Source organism: Podarcis melisellensis (assembly GCF_964234715.1).
Source record: "Podarcis melisellensis genome assembly, chromosome: 8".
Classification (NCBI taxonomy): domain Eukaryota; kingdom Metazoa; phylum Chordata; class Lepidosauria; order Squamata; family Lacertidae; genus Podarcis; species Podarcis melisellensis.
Genome location: NC_138540.1, coordinates 21906386 through 21921833, shown reverse-complemented (window position 1 = coordinate 21921833; position 15448 = coordinate 21906386). Strand labels below are relative to the sequence as shown.

The window sequence follows — 15448 nt, the reverse complement described above, 5'->3', positions numbered from 1 at the left end:
CCAAAGAAGAAACACTGGGTACACAGACTATAAAATATAAATGCCTGGAATTAAAATCTACAATAAAACAATTCAGGGATTAAAACAGGAGGACAAAGAGATCAAGGAGAGGCTTGTGTGAACAGGTGTGTCTTTCAAAAGCAGGTGGAATGCCAATACAGATAGACCTTATAGTCCAGCAACAATGGTGCAAGACTGTGTAAGATACCTTCATAGGTGGAGACATTTAGCATTTCTAAACATTAAGTGATATAGATGGAATCAGGCTTCAGTTTGTCTCTTCCTCATAGCCTATCTCTCTACTGGCATATTGCACAAGCTGTCCCAGGAAGATGGGACATCCCATTTCCTCACGTGAGGGCCCGGCTGCCATTTTGGGTGCCAAGATCCTGCCAGAAAAAAGCGCTCCCTCCCCACCAAAAAAACTGGGTGGGGGGGGCTGCAATCTTGTACAGGCCATGTGACTCACACAGGAACACGGTGAGGAAGATGTGCATTATGGTTTGGGAACTCAATATGTTGGTCATAAGTTGAGCCTGCTGGATGAGGCCCAATGGCCCATCTAGTCCAGCCTCCTATTCTCACAGTGGTCAGCCAGATGTCTCTGGGGAAACCTGCAAGTGGGGCCCAAGCACTAGAACATTCTCCCCTCCTTTATTGTTTCCAGCAACTGATACTCAGAAGCATTTCTGCCTCCAAATGTGGAGGTAGAGCAATAGCCATCATGGCTAGTAGCTGTTAATAACCTTCCCCTCAGAATTTGTCCAATCCTCTTAAGGCCGTCCAAGTTGTTGGCTATTACTGCCTCCTGTGGGAGCAAGTGCCATAGCTTAACTATGTGCTGCATAATAAGTTCTTTGAAAAATCTGTCCTGCATCTTCCAGCATTTAACCACATCTGTTCTTGGCCTTACAGGCCTGCGTTTCTTTCACTGATTCTACCCAAAAAGCAATGATGTCAGCAACGGAGTTCAAATTGTAAACATCGAAGGAACGATAATAAACAGTAGTGACACTTGAATTGAATTTTTAAAACCTTAAAAGACGAAACCTGGTCATAAATATAAGCACCAATTCTGTGAATTGGCCATATTTCCACTGTTATTTGTAGCACAATACTACTTATAATGTCATATTTTTATAAATTGCTTTCTGGTCATTGACCGTATTAAAGAGATTTGTATCTACCCAAAAAGCCACACTTGGGGGGGGGGGTAAAGAAAACGGAAACAGGTTTCATTGAATTTTATTAATATGAATCTTAAACAAGTACAATCTGTCCAGTTTCCAGCCCTCAATTGCCCAAGGCGATTTTACTTGAGCTGGGCACACACCATGTATTTCTAGCACATTGAAAGCACATTATTTCCCATGAAGATTCCTGAGAGCTGTAGTTTACCCCTCACATAGCTACAAGTCCCAGCACGGTTAACTGCAGCTCACAGGATTCTTTGGGGAAAATAATTGTGAGTATTGTGTAAAAGTATTGAGTAAAAGTATTGTGAGTATGCTAACTTTGTATGGGGTAGATGCCTGTCGGAGTTCTGGGGTCTTCTCTGGATAATTCTGGGAATTGTAGCTGAAGAAGAATTCTCTGGTAAAGTGGCTTACCCTGGCTCTTTTTGCAGAACAACCGAATTACACTTTTAAACCTGTTTTAACTCTGTCATGTAGATACACACTGGGACTGGATTTCCCTCACCCCTCTTTGCTTGCAAACGTCATGCTGTAGGGATGTAGAGATCTGTACACCAATATTTTTTATTTTACCTACAGACATTGTGAGACTTGCCCCTTTTGTCTATTTACATTGCAAGCAGGAAAGTCGCTTGGGTGGAGAGAGAGAGGGGGGACGGGACTCAGACATCAAGAATTAATTTCTTCCAGTGGGCCTTATTGGGTCAATTTAAATGATTCGCCAGTCATCATCGCCACAAACTCTAGAAGGGGAAAACAAACATAGATCTTTATTAGGAAGAAGGTGGAATTTGCCCATTTCTTAACTTTCTGGTGTATTTTCAAACACACATACAAGAGAAGTAAGCCCTGCTGAGCTCAGAGGGGCTCATTTGTTTATTTCATGCAATGTATTTATAGCACACTTCTCCCAAGCTATGACCTGTAAGATACCAGGTTTCAAATCCCCACTCGGCCATGAAACTCACTGGGTGACCTTGGGTAAATCTCTTACCCTACCTCATAGGGTTGTGGTGAGAATGAAAAGGGGAAGAGGAGAACCTTGAGCTCCTTGGGAGATAAAGTTGGTATAAAGATGTAGTCCCAATGGTTGGTCCATTGGTCAACATCATCTGCACCTTTTCAAAGGCCTGCCTGAATAGGTCTTCAGCCTGCTGGTGGACAGGTAGCTGGGAGGAGAGAATCCCACAATCTGGGAGCAGACACAGAAAAGGCTCACTCTATCATGTCACCACCAACTGTGCCTCTGATGTGAATGGGACCAAGACAGAGTGCTCGCCTAAGAATCTTAGCACATGGGCAGGTTCATAAAGGGAGGCACGATCTTTCTGGTAATCTGAGTCCAAGCCACATATTAGCAAGCATGCTTAGGATTACACTTGATAGATACCATCCATTCTTTTCACATGGAGGCCTGCGCTGGTAGGCCTGACCATCAGCACCAGCCAGTCATTGTTTGAGGTAGGCCTGGGTGCTGTGTAGAGTCCTGCCGGTCAGGCCCTTAGCTCTCAGAGTTTGGCCATGTTCACTTTAAACAGCCATGGCTTCCCCCCCCCCACCCAATTTTTGGGAGCTGTCATTTGTTAAGCGTGCTGAAAATCGTTAGGAGACAAGCTCTATCCCCCTCACAGAGTTACAATTCCCAGAATTCCCTGGGAAGAGGGATTGGTTGCTAAAGCACTCGACTCTGTGAGGGGTGTTTTAATGGTTCTCGGCGCCCTTAACAAATGACAACTCCCAGAATTCTTTGGGAGAAGCAATGGCTACTTATGTGCTTTGAATGTATGGTGTGAATGGGGCCTGCTACAAGTTTGTTCCAACAGTGCATGGTCCATGTGGCCTGGGAAATCAGGTGACGCTGAAGGGGCCAGTCAGCAGCTTAAGAGAGATGTAAGCCTTGTAGACCTTCTGACTTCCTTCTGCCTTGTTAGTGAGCCCTTCCTTCTGCCTCCTAGCTTCAGGCGCTCAGACTGCAACCTACCTTCAAGGACCCTGCCTCAATTGCCAATCAGTAGTTGTCACAGGAGCATGCCGGTAAGTAATCACACAGTTTAAAGTCGGATTTAACTATTTATTAGCAAAAACACTATTTCTGCAGACTTGGTTGTGTGTTAGACTTAATGAGCAGAGTAGCTCATTCCGGGTGGACTAACTCCATGAAAACCAGTTGATAAGTCTGAATGTCCCCGCCTTCTCGCAGCTGTCTAAGTCCCCTCCTCTCCAGGTCTTTTCCCAAGCAATCAGAGACTGCGTCTCGGTGCAACCAACCTCTCCTCTGCCCTTTTCATACCTCTTCTAGCTCTGGAAGACCAGGACAGAAGGGGGCTTGTCTCAGTAGGAGAGGGAGACACCTGTGACACTGCACCAGCCTGACTCATCTCTGCCTCTTGGCATCCCTTTCCTCACTTTCCTGTTTCTGCCTCTGATTCTGGACTTCTTTCTGTTACAGACTCTCCCAGCTCACTAAGCTCTGTTACATCTTCAGCCCCTGATACCTTCTCTTCCTGGTCTTTCCCCCCTTTTCCCTCTGACCTCTCATCCTTGTCCAACTACCACTCCCCGGGCTTTGAGCCTTCTTCCCCTGTGTGTGTGTGGGGGGGTGTTCCTCAGCTGGTTCCTCCCCCCATTCCTCTGTTTCCAACCAGTCTGTGACAGTAGTTTGCTTCTTTCTCTAGTAGAGCATAGAAATCCAGAAGCGACAGCCAGGTTGTGGGTGAATGGAACCAGCTGCAGCCACTGACACATCACCTAAATAGAGGTCATCCACTAACAGTGATCACCTGGACAGCAGACCAAAGAGAACCCATGGGGGACCCAGTCACAATCTTCCCTGCTACGGTGAGATGCATTGTGAATAGTAGTTATTGCATCTCTACATATGTGTATCTTATTCAAATATATGTCCTCTTCCTCTTTGGGAGTTAATGTATTTCTTCTCCTTTGGCAATGTGGAAATAGTCGCTGCCTCACACTACTCCTGGAGTGGGGAACATTTTTTCAGCCAGGTGGAGGGGACACATGACCTTCCGAGCAACCTTGTAGGGGGCTGCATGTTTGATAGGACCAGTCCTGAATGAATGGCCCAGAGATTTAAGGGTGTCAGACCCTAAAGGATGGGCCCTGAGAACCCCAAGTCTCTGGAGTCAAAGCCAGAGAGATTTTGGTCATATTAGTGAGACTTTCTATGTGGTCAAGGTGCAGGCAAGCTGTATCCTTAGCCTGGATAGGTCTTGCAGAGGCTGTATCCTTAGCCTGGATAGGTCTTGCAGAGGCAGAAAGAGCGCCCCTCCATTTGCTGCTCTGAAACAAACATGTACAGGGACATCCTTGGTTGGAGAGTGCCTCCGAGCCAGACATTCTTGTCCATACATGATCTTGGGGGTAGGCAACATGTTCAGTTGGTCTTTGGGGGAAACTGTCTAAGGAACCTCCTGCTAGGTAATACCATCTCTACGCCGCTGTCTGCACCACCAAAAACCACAGCCACGTTTCTGTAGTAATCCAAGCGTTGTTTTCAATTTATTTATTGCATTTATATCCTACCTTTCCTTCCAAAGAGCTCAAGGTTGCATACATAGTCCCCCCCCCCATTTAATCCTCACAACAACCCTGTGAGGCAGGTTAGGCTGAGAGGCAGTGACTGGCCCCAAGGTCACCCAAATGGGGGTTTGAACCCTGGTCTCCCCCAGGTCCTATTCCAACGCCTTAACCACTATACCACAACCTGTGGGATCAAACGATTGGGCAGCAACCACCGCGTGTCCTACTGCAATGCAAGAACGGTCTTTAAATCCTTGCCACATATTTTGTAAAAGCAAATTAAGGGACAGTCGCTTTAAGAGAAGGAAAAGTAGCACACGCTGCAATTTATCAAATATGGATACTGACTAATGTCAAATTGGTGCACTATACTGCCATCTGCTGGAAGGTCTGGAGAACTGCCATGGTGCTTCCTAGGTTTATCTGTGTTTCAAGTCAAACATCCTGCTAGGAAATTGGTTAGGAAATTGAGTTCAGGATACGTGCAAAATAATGGCGGGGACAGTAGAGTCAGGTGGTGGTATCTCAGAGGGTGTAGCCAAATACCTATTGTACTCTGTAAACTCTACAGACCAAGGTGTGCAGAGGGCGGGGGGGGGGGAAGAGTTTTTGCTGTTGCTTTATGTCCCATTGAACTCAATTGGCATTACTTCTGAGTAGGCATGTACACTATTGCACAATGTGTGCACACAAAATGTGCAAGAACCGTGGGTTTGCTGGATTAAGGTTGAGCAGTCTTGAACCGTTGCCTCAGCTAGGGAGGGGCTATGGAATGTTCATTAAAACTCCAAAATTCTTAAAGAGAAAAATAAGAATGCAATCCACAAAGCCCAGGTCAAGTAAGACCATGTTGCATTGGTGACGAGAGAATTAGGAGGAGGAGGAGGCAGAACTGTGGAAGTCTTGCCAATTGTTAGATTGTGTGTACATATTTCATTAATGCTGTATTTTGAACAAAAAGGTAGGGGTGCTGATGTGGCTCAGTTGGTTAGAGCATGGTGCTGATAACGCGAAGGTTGCAGGTTTGATCCCCATGTGGGACAGCTGCAGATTCCTGCATTGCAGGGGGGTTGGGCTAGATGATCCTCAGGGTCCCTTCCAACTCTACAGTTCTATGATTCTATATGGCTGACTGTACCTATGACATGTTCCTCCCTTCTAACTCCCCATGCATTTCTGATACCTTCGTAGTCAATGGTCCCATCCCCGTCTTTGTCAGCTTCTTTCATCATGAATTCTGCTTCCTGTTCGCTCAGCGGCTCCCCGGCGTTCATCAGCACATACCTAAAGGGCAGAGGCCACGGTAAGGCGTGGTTGTGCACTATCTGGTATGCTGCCTCTAAACATGGAGGTTCTGCTTTACCTTCACTCACAAAGAGCTATAGATCCATTCGATTCATGCAGCACATATTTAATCCCTGGAACTGATTCCCACAAGAGGCAGTGATGGCCGCCAACATGACAACCATGACAGATGTCATCTTGGATGAACGGAATTGGATTGCTCCTGGCCAGGATGAATACTGGGTGGCTTGAAAAGAGGACTGGGCAAATTTGTGGAATAGAAGGCTGTGGGAGAGGTAAACTACAATTCCTATGAATCTGGGAATTCCGCTCTTAACTCTTCATCCTGGTTTCTTCGAGGTGAATGCCCATCAAAACCAGAACGATGGCTATGTTCTTCCTCCAATTCCTGGAAATGGCAGGTGCACAGAATGCCATTGTGCTCAGGTCCTGCTTGTGGTATCCGGACTAGATGGGCTGCTGGACTGAACCAGCAAACTCATCTCATGTTCTTATGCATTTTCTTAGTCTGTACAGAATGGAGGCTGGGCTCACATACATACCCTACGTTTAAAGCACACAGCTTCCCCACCAAAACAACCACAACCACACGGGAACTGTAGTTTACCCTTCAGAGCTACAACTCCCAGCACCCTTAAACTACAATCCCCAGGATTATCTGGTCCAAAGCCATGTGCTTTAAAGGGTGTGGATGTGAGTAGCAAACTTGGACAGGAGACTTGCCAACGCCCGCCCTCCTTTGCCCTGTCTTCTGCTCACTTACTTCAAGGTGTTCCAGTCAATGTAGCCTTTATGCTCCTGATCAAAGACCTTGAAAGCTGCTCTTAGCTCTTCATCCTGGTTTTTTGACTTTTCGTGGTAAATCCCCATCAAAACCAGGAACCCATCACAGTTGAAGGTGCCTTTGTCTAGGGGAAGAAAAGGAAGGAAGGATTTCTAGAATCCATTAATGCATTCCTATAAGCCAGTTCTTTTCAACCCAAGGGTCAAAAACATTCCCTTCTGGACAGCTGTCTGAGGGACACATGTCAGTGGTGGTCAGGACCAGGGGCAGTGGATGCAAAACAGTAGGTGCAGATTTTACGTTGGCTGTACTTATGCAAAAGTAAGTCCCACTGGTGATTTTAGACTCTGGACATTTTAGACTTTGCTGCACTTTGGGATGCTTTCTGCTCATCCTTTTCGCGCAGGGCCACAGACATTTGTACCAGGCCCGTGCAGAGCTTGTCTGAGCCCTGGGGCAGGAGTCTTGATCTTGGCATGACAGTGTAAGATTGGCAAGCCCCTAGTGGGGGGCCCTGGCCAGTTTAGCCCTCCAAGGTCAGGGGCAAGTGTGCCCGGCTGCCTCCTCCCTCTGCCTGGTCTGCCACACAGTCCTGCCTTGAGGGTACCACGATAAATAGGCTCCTTTTACTGGGAGGAATGGTTGGGAATTGCAAACCAATGTGTGTGGGCAGGGGAAGAGAAAAATAGAATGTATGTGTAACACACACAGAGAGAGGGATGCTATTGCCCCTGTTTGCTCCACTCGCCAAGCTCTTTGCCTTTCCCACACACCTGACCAACCCCCAACCCCACTTTGCACCATACCCTCACCTATCCCCCCCATAGCTGCCACCAAGCTCCATCCCCTTTTAAAGGAGGAGGTGCTTCAGAGTGGCCTGCTAAGCCGCTGTGTGAAGCACCTTCTTCGCCTCCGTTAAACCTCACCACAACCGTGTTTACCATAAGTGGGAGGTGTTTCAGAGGGGGTCTCCGCCTCTGTTAAACGACTTGGCTGGATCAGCCTGCCGTTCCTCATGCTGCAGTTGGAGTGGCTGCCTCTCAGCAGCTATGCAAACTGCAGAGCGTGACAACGTCTTACATTTTATGTATATAGCAAGATAATATGGAGCTCCCTTATGCTGAGTCAGGCAATTGGTTCATTAAGCTCACCATTGTTGATGCTGACTGGCAGCACGGCAGGGTTGTCTCTCCCTGCCCTACCAGGAGACACCAGGAATTGGACTTGGGCCCTTGGGCATGCAGAGCAAATGCTCTACCTCTGAGCTGTCGCCCTTCCCAGATAGATTGATAAACACAAACTCTCTCTATTCCCACAGAACTGTTAGATTTGGGGGCCAGAATTCTTTCTGAAAAGCCAGGCCAGACGGGCAATCCTTACTGTCTTTGTCCACATCCTTTGCCATCGTTGCCAGCTCTCTCTTGGTGGGGTTGATGCCAATCAGGCTCATGAGCCTCTCCAGCTCATCCGTTTTCACCAAGCCATTCCCCTCTTCGTCGAACATCTCAAAGATGCCCTTGTACTCGGTGATCTGCTCCGGCGTCAGGGCGATCGACTGCAGGTGAAGAGAGGCATTAAGCAACTGGTGCTTGGGTGACAAAACGATGCCTTGGGTAGTGTTCCTGTTCAGGGGGCCCCAGCCAACCTCCTCTCCCACGGTACTCCATTCCATTCCCTCCAGGGATCTGTGCTGCCCTGTCCCTGCCAGCCAGCCAGGATTCCATGCCCACAGAGCTTGTTCATGTCTGGTTTGCCTGTTTCAGGAGAGTTGCCCCCTTTTGTACTTTTGCAAACCTTGACACACACACACACACACTGAGAGAGAGCAAGACACTGGCATTTGCTCCCACCCCCCAAAAAGAAAAGGTTGCCTCAGACTGAAAATATTTCCTCACCTCTTCCCTAAGCAAATCAGTATCACTGTACTTTCTGCAACACAGGCATGGGCCTTTTTTGTGGTGGCTCCCCTTTGGTGGAATGCTCTCCCCAGGGATGCTCGCCTGGCGCCATCATTATCATTATATATTACATATATAATGTATTATATATTATGTAATATATATAATGAAATATATATATATATAATGTAACCTAGCAGTTTGAAAGCACATCAAGTGCAAGTAGATAAATAGGTACCACTCCAACAGGAAGGTAAACGGCATTTCCGTGTGCTGCTCTGGTTTGCCAGAAGTGACTTATCATGCTGGCCACATGACCCGGAAGTGTCTGCGGACAAACGCTGGTCCCTTAGCCTATAGAGCAAGATGAGCACCGCAACCCCAGTCGTTCGCGACTGGACTTAACTGTCAGGGGTCCTTTACCATTTAGTAGAAGTAATAATAACAACTCCATTTCCTTTTGTTCTCACCATGGACAAACCATCAGTAGCCCTCCACCATGTGTGATCTGAGGAAGTGGCCATATTCCTCAGTGATTTGTGCCCCCCAATTTTTTTTTTTTTTAGGTTTAACTTTTTATTTTTTTAAGTGATTTGTGCCAAAATTAAAATTTGCCACAATACTATTTGTTTGTTGTTTTTAAGACCTGGGCACAGCTGTTCACCCAGCCATGAAATTCACCAGATGATAGCCTCTCAGTTTAGCCAACTTCACTGGGTTGTTGTAAAGAGGAACGCACACCACTGCTTCTGGAAGGAAGAATAGAGGAGAAAGCTTGCCACCTGTTTTCAGAGCAAGCACCAGAGGGCAGTGTTGTGTAGCTTCAGGATCCTGAGCCCTATTCAGTCCATCCCAGAATGATTTTATTATCAGCAAAGCATTTTTGAGCAAGGGGTGGTCGGAGGCATTTCCAATTTATAACTGCAAATTTATTTATTTATCTAGTCTAATGGAAGCCTTGTACCAATTTAATTTGCCCTTTGTTGGAATACGTCTTGCTTTTGGCCATAGCTGTTGCCTGGGGTGTGGGAGATAAAATAATAGAATTCTAGAGTTGGAAGGGGATCCCAAGGGTCATCTTAGTCCAACCCTCTGCGATACATATGATCAAGGTTTGTTTACCATCCCCTTAAGCACAACGTCTAGGGCATTTTACAAAAAATAGATGCAGAAATGAAATGTAACAAAAAAAGAAAAGAATTTTTTTTTAAAGGGCATGGGGGTATTTATGGGAGATTAAACATGTCTGCCTAGGGGTGGAAGAAGAATCAGGTTGGTGCCAGGTGGGCCTCTTGGGGGAGGAAATTCCACAAACACTCTGCCACCTTTTTCTCTCTGGCCTTGCATCACCTGGAGGAGAATCTCTGAAGTTTTTCTCCCTCACTCCTAACACTAGAACTCAGAGCTATCCAGTAAAGCAGTATTTTGGAAGATTCAAGTGCAGGCCAAGGAAACGGATTTCTTCACCCTGCACACATAGCTAAACTTAGGGAATTTGCTCCCCCGAGAGGCCATGGCAGTCACCAATTTGGATGGCTTTGGAAGAGGGTTAGGCTAACAGTGGCTGCTAGCCACATGGCCTGTGTACACACAAAGCCTTTTAAGCACATTCAGAGCATGTGCTTTCGTAGAATCATAGAGTTGGAAGGGACCCAAAGCATCATCTAGTCCACCCCCCCCCCCCGCAATGCAGGAATATGTCCCATACGGGGATGGAACCTGTGACCTTGACATTCTCAGCACCATGCTCTAACCAACGGATCGAGAACCCAAGGGCATAATTCTTTCCCTCAAAGAAATCTGGGCGCTGTAGTTTGTTAAGGGGGTTGCTGGGAAATTGCGACACTCGGAGGGGTGAACTTACAATGCCCAGAATTCTTTGGAAGACAGAATGTGTTTCGGATGTGCTTTAAAGTTATAGTGAATATACAGGCAGGATGTCAGAAGTAGGATGCCTCCATATACCAGTTGCTGTGGTGGACAAGTGGGGAGAGTGTGCCGGTGAAATAAATATATGTTTGTAAGAGAGGCGGGGGCAAGGAAGTGCAAGAGGAATGGGGGTCAGTGGTGGGATAGTCATTAACTGCAAAGAGTGGTGATTCTGATAGTATTTGGGGGCACAGGGTCGGTCTGACCCAGATTATTGCAATTAATGAGCATGACTAATTAAGGTCCATTAATTTCAGCAGGTCTATTCTGAGCAGGACTAATGTTGCCTGCAACCCACTTTTTAAAACTAGGGTCAGGATTGTGTCCTTTAACAATCCTCTCCCCCACTTTCCTGTAGAAAAATATATATCTGAGGGTATCGCTGCTCCCGCTGATTTCAGCTCCCAGGTGGAGACTGTGTACCCCTGGCATCCCATGAATGAGGTTTTTTTATTTCATTGAAGACTGAGAAAACAGAAACTGTTTGGGAAGGGGAAGCGCTGAAGGTAATTGTTGCTACAGCAACACATCATCTGCGTGGTTTGCAACAATTATAATAAAGATGATTGATTGTTCTTTAGAGAAAGGTGCTTGGGATATCAGATCCCTGCCTGAGAAAGCACTTGGTTTATTAAAAAGAAATCCAGGAAGATATTAGTAATAATAGGCATGCTCTTTCATTGATATATCAAGGGAACTTTGAAGTTCTGAACTTTGATTGGACTTTCCCCATTAACTGTAGTCTCCCAATGCTTTGAAAGCACTGCTGGCAAAAATGAGGCGTTTAAATGAGGGTGGGCCTTTTTGGTGGTGGTGGGAATATAGTCCTCTTTCAGTAATTTGAGAATGGGATGCAAAATGGGCTGAATGGCTCATCCTTTCAGAATGAGCCAGATATCCAACCAGGCAACATTGCTGCCACCTTGAATCGGCTTTGTGATGTCATCGCATGCCCAAATCTGATTGGCTACATAGCACCGCATCACATTTAATCCATCAGTTGAAGTCTTTGGCCATCCAAATGTTGCTGAGCTGCCACTCCATAATCATTGGCCAGGCTTGCTAGGGCTGATGGGAGTTATAGTTCAACAACATCTGGAGGGCTAAAGGTTTCCCACACCTACACTATGTGATCTCTGATTGGTTGGGATCACTTTCTGAGGGGCAAGACAATCAACAGACCCAAGTTAGATCGTGACCATTGATTTCAATGTCTACTCTCAGTAGCACTTAATTAGATACAACCACATGTTTTTGGACCCCCTTCAGTATTGAAGCCCGGAAGTTGAATATGAAACTGCTACATGCACACCCACCCCTGAATAGCTGCACTGGTGAAAAGTCCTCTATCAATCCCTCTGATTGCAAACACAGTGCTCCCGTGCCAGCAGAAACAGTGCCAAATCTGTGCCACTAAGCATTAAAATAATAAAATAAGCAAAAAGCACACACACCCAAACCCCACTCTCTCAGACAAGCAGCCCAGAAAGGAATAAGGATGCTGAGTGTTCTTCAGCCGTCTCAGAATGTTGGAGAGAATGAATTTGTCTCCTTGAGCCTCATGCAGATTATATAGCACCCTGGAGAAGGAGGTGGATGAATGGGCAGGAGAACTCTAGTTATGGTTGAAAATTTAGATGCCCTTTTTATGGTGGGTTCACAATGATTTGTAGGTGGTTATGCAATATCCTTGCTTCCAAAACAGTATGTGCCTGCCAAGTTTTTGGGTAGACATAGTGCTGCATTTCCAATCATGCTGTGTGACATGTTGAAATCCTGTAACTTTTCATGCCACAGATATTCCAGTTTATTTTTTTGGTTGTTTTTTTTTTCTACAGTGCAATAATTGCCCCTGCAGACGGCAAAGTAATAAGCGGCGGGGGGGGGGGGGCGGCATGACTGGCCCTGTATAAATGCACCATGAATACCCTATTGCCACATAATACACCCTGCCCACCCCCCCAAAAAAACCCACCATGTAAAACAGCAATACTTTGTGGAGAACATTTGAATAATATATTAAAAGTGTTGTTGTTTTTTGTTTGTTTCTTTGCTGCATCAAATTTTTAAAAATCTATTGAGTCCTACATCTGGGAGATTTGCCTATAAAAGCAAATAATCAAAAGCTAGATAACCTCCTCCGAGAAGCTCAGGTTTTCTGGTGATGGTATCTAGAGGTCTGCCACAGAGGTTCCATTTAGCAAAGGCTGTCAAATAGACATTGAGAGATCTTTTCCGTGAGCTTGGTTAACACTTGTTCTAAAGGAATTGAAGGAAGGGGTCCTGTTCAGCCCTCTAAAGATCTTTTGCTAACCTTCCTAAACGTACTGCAAAGTCCACTACTTTGGATGAACCCAAGTTGTGGGAAGGGCAGAGGGACAATGTCCCTCTATCCCCATTTCACTTGTTCAGTGCAACAGGAAACCTCCAGTTAGGAACAGAAGAAGCTGCTTTATACTGTCAGAACATTCTATCCATTTAGCTTAGTAATGCCTACACTGGCGAGCAGCAGCTCTTCAGGATTTCAGGCAGGGAGTCTCTCCCAGTCCTACCTGGAGATGCCAGGGGTTGAACCTGAGACCTTTTGCATGTCATGCAGATGCTCTACCACTGATGCTCTACCCACATAGGAAACTGCCTCAAGCTGAATCAGACCATTGGTCCATCTAACTCTGCACTGTCCACACGGACTGGCAGCATCTCTCCAGGTTATTAGTCAGAGGACATTCCCAGCCCTATCTGAAGATGCTGGGAATTGAACCAGCATGCAAAGGAGGTGCTCTAACCACTGAGCCACAAAGGCTCCCCAGTTCCGAAAGCATAATTCAAGTTAATTCAAAGTTGCGGAAATTCCAGGTAAAAGGAGACTCACCATTTTCTTGGTGTTTTCAAACTGCTTCGAGAAGGTGAGTTTGCCGGTGGAGGAATTGAGCACGAGGACAGGGCATGAAGTCACTCCCTTTTACAGCTAGAGAAAAAGTGCTCAGCACTCAGGACCCAGGGGGATGAGCCTCTTGGCAACCTTTTATGGAAGTGAAGGTGGAGGGAGCCCTATTTCTGGAGGGTTCTTCCTTCTCAACAGCACCTGCTGCTGCGTCCCAGAGGCCCCCTGGCTACAAGGCAACTTCGATGGCTATTTTGTGTGGTCACAATGGTGAGGAAGAAAAGCCCATTTTGTTCATTCAAAAATGTCTCCCCTACTTCACATTCTCTCTCTGAGTTCTTTGTAAAAGCATTTACAGTGGTACCTTGGGTTACAGACGCTTCAGGTTACATACGCTTCAGGTTACAGACTCCGCTAACCCAGAAATAGTACCTCGGGTTAAGAACTTTGCTTCAGGATGAGAACAGAAATTGTGCTCCAGCGGCAGGAGGCCCCATTAGCTAAAGTGGTGCTTCAGGTTAAGAACAGTTTCAGGTTAAGAACGGACCTCCAGAACAAATTAAGTACTTAACCTGAGGTACCGCCTGTATATGAATAATAAGGCAGAGGCGGAGGTGTTTGGCTTTTGTTTTAACAAAGAGTGGTGGAGGTGAAAGGACTGCAACAGCTCCCTGCTCCCAAGGAGCTTACAAATGTAAATTGCGCAGGAGGAATAAGACTCAGGACAGTGGAACAGACTGCTACAAGAGGCAGTGGACTCTCCTTCCTTGAAGGCTTTTAAGCAGAGGCTGGATGGCCATCTGTCACAGATGCTATAGTTGAGATTCCTGCATTGCAGGAGGTTGGACTAGATGACTCTCAGGGTCCCTTGCAGCTCTACAGTTCAATGATTTTATGCTATACTGTGTTCAGGAACCATTCCCCAACCCTTCATATATGAGCTGCGTTTTGGATTGTGATGTTAAGCTGCAATCCTCAGCGTGCTTACCTGGAAGTAAGCCCCTCTGGACTCAATGGGAGTTTACATCTGAGCAGACGTCTCTAGGATTGCATTATTTGCTTCATAAAGTATGGCCCCCACGACATTCTGGTGACATGGAAATAAGTGAGTGGAAGCACTCTCGCTGCTTCTAAAGGCTCTTTTTAGGACAAAGAGGGTTTTTTATAAAAACAAAACAAAAAAACACCCATACATTTCAAAGAATGGAACGAGAAAATAGCTACAGCTGCAGGGGAATGAGAAAGATAGCAAAAAGAGATCCTTTCCTTCCAATTTGTAATTATTTCCCTTCTGGACTTTTTCCACCAAAGTACATTTCAGCATTAAGCACTTTGCTCCTGATTGCAAAGTTTTATCTGGTGTGGTCACTTCTGTAAAAACAGAACGTATCTTAGAAGTAAGGCAAGAGTGGGAAACTTTAGGCCTTGTGACTGTCCCCAGACAACCAGCCCTCCTCCACATCCTCCTCACATGTTTTTGCCTGTCTGGAATGTGTCCTTGAACTCTGATCATGCTTCTTGCTTGCTGCCTGGAAGAAGGACAGAGAGAGGGTTGTGAGAGTGTGTGCAGGAACCAGCCTACTGTACCAAGGTAAAATTCACATTCGTTACTCCGCCGGCTTTTGCCTCTTGACCTGTCCATCTAGGGCCGCATGGCTCTTGGAAGGTTGCCCACAAGGTAACATGGCCCTAGAGCTGAAAGAGCTCCCCCACTATTGCTATAAATGATTGCTTACAAGCCAAGGGGCAGACAGTGAAGCAGTGTAGAACAAGACATGCAAGTCCTGTCTGGGAAAGGTTCCTAGTCTAAGTCTAATGAATGAATATTGAGAAAGGGAGGAAAGGGCAGAGCTACTCTCCCCTTACGTAGGGCCAATGGCCTGGTCCAGTTGTGATGTACCTATTGCAACCT

At 46.2% G+C, this 15448-nt stretch overlaps 1 protein-coding gene and 1 long non-coding RNA gene across 4 annotated transcripts in view; one reads left to right on the top strand and one right to left on the bottom strand.

The window, feature by feature from the left end:
• Positions 1-497: 497 nt before the first annotated feature.
• The window catches only part of LOC309377017, a 32532-nt gene continuing 17581 nt past the window's right edge, over positions 498-15448 (top strand). Inside the window, exons 1-3 of one of the 2 annotated variants that reach the window (XR_014171371.1) lie at positions 498-707; positions 3152-3230; positions 3875-4034. This is a non-coding gene — a long non-coding RNA (uncharacterized lncRNA). Of the gene's footprint in view, positions 708-2539; positions 3231-3874; positions 4035-15448 lie in introns of those variants that run through there. The other variant, XR_014171372.1, reaches the window with a different exon arrangement.
• On the bottom strand, positions 1745-14805 carry CALML6 (calmodulin like 6). 2 transcript variants are annotated; one of them, XM_081923925.1, is made up of 5 exons: positions 14525-14805; positions 8206-8380; positions 6805-6949; positions 5920-6020; positions 1745-1939 (listed from the first exon to the last, which is right to left on the bottom strand). In XM_081923925.1, exons 2-5 carry the CDS (start codon positions 8327-8329, stop codon positions 1893-1895), a joined length of 417 nt encoding a protein of 138 aa, XP_081780051.1. In that variant the 5' UTR covers positions 8330-8380; positions 14525-14805; the 3' UTR covers positions 1745-1892. The 2 variants fall into 2 exon arrangements, with proteins under 2 accessions (XP_081780051.1, XP_081780050.1); XM_081923924.1 differs by lacking the exon at positions 14525-14805 and adding an exon at positions 13525-13699.

Bases quoted from the DNA above. Each gene is read 5' to 3' on its own strand.
- CALML6 (XM_081923924.1), bottom strand. The intron at 6,950-8,205 runs GTAAGGATTGCC...TTCTTCCCCTAG, and splicing joins AAAGGATGTGGACAAAGACA to ACAAAGGCACCTTCAACTGT. The intron at 6,021-6,804 runs GTAAGTGAGCAG...TCTGCCCTTTAG, and splicing joins ATTGACTGGAACACCTTGAA to GTATGTGCTGATGAACGCCG.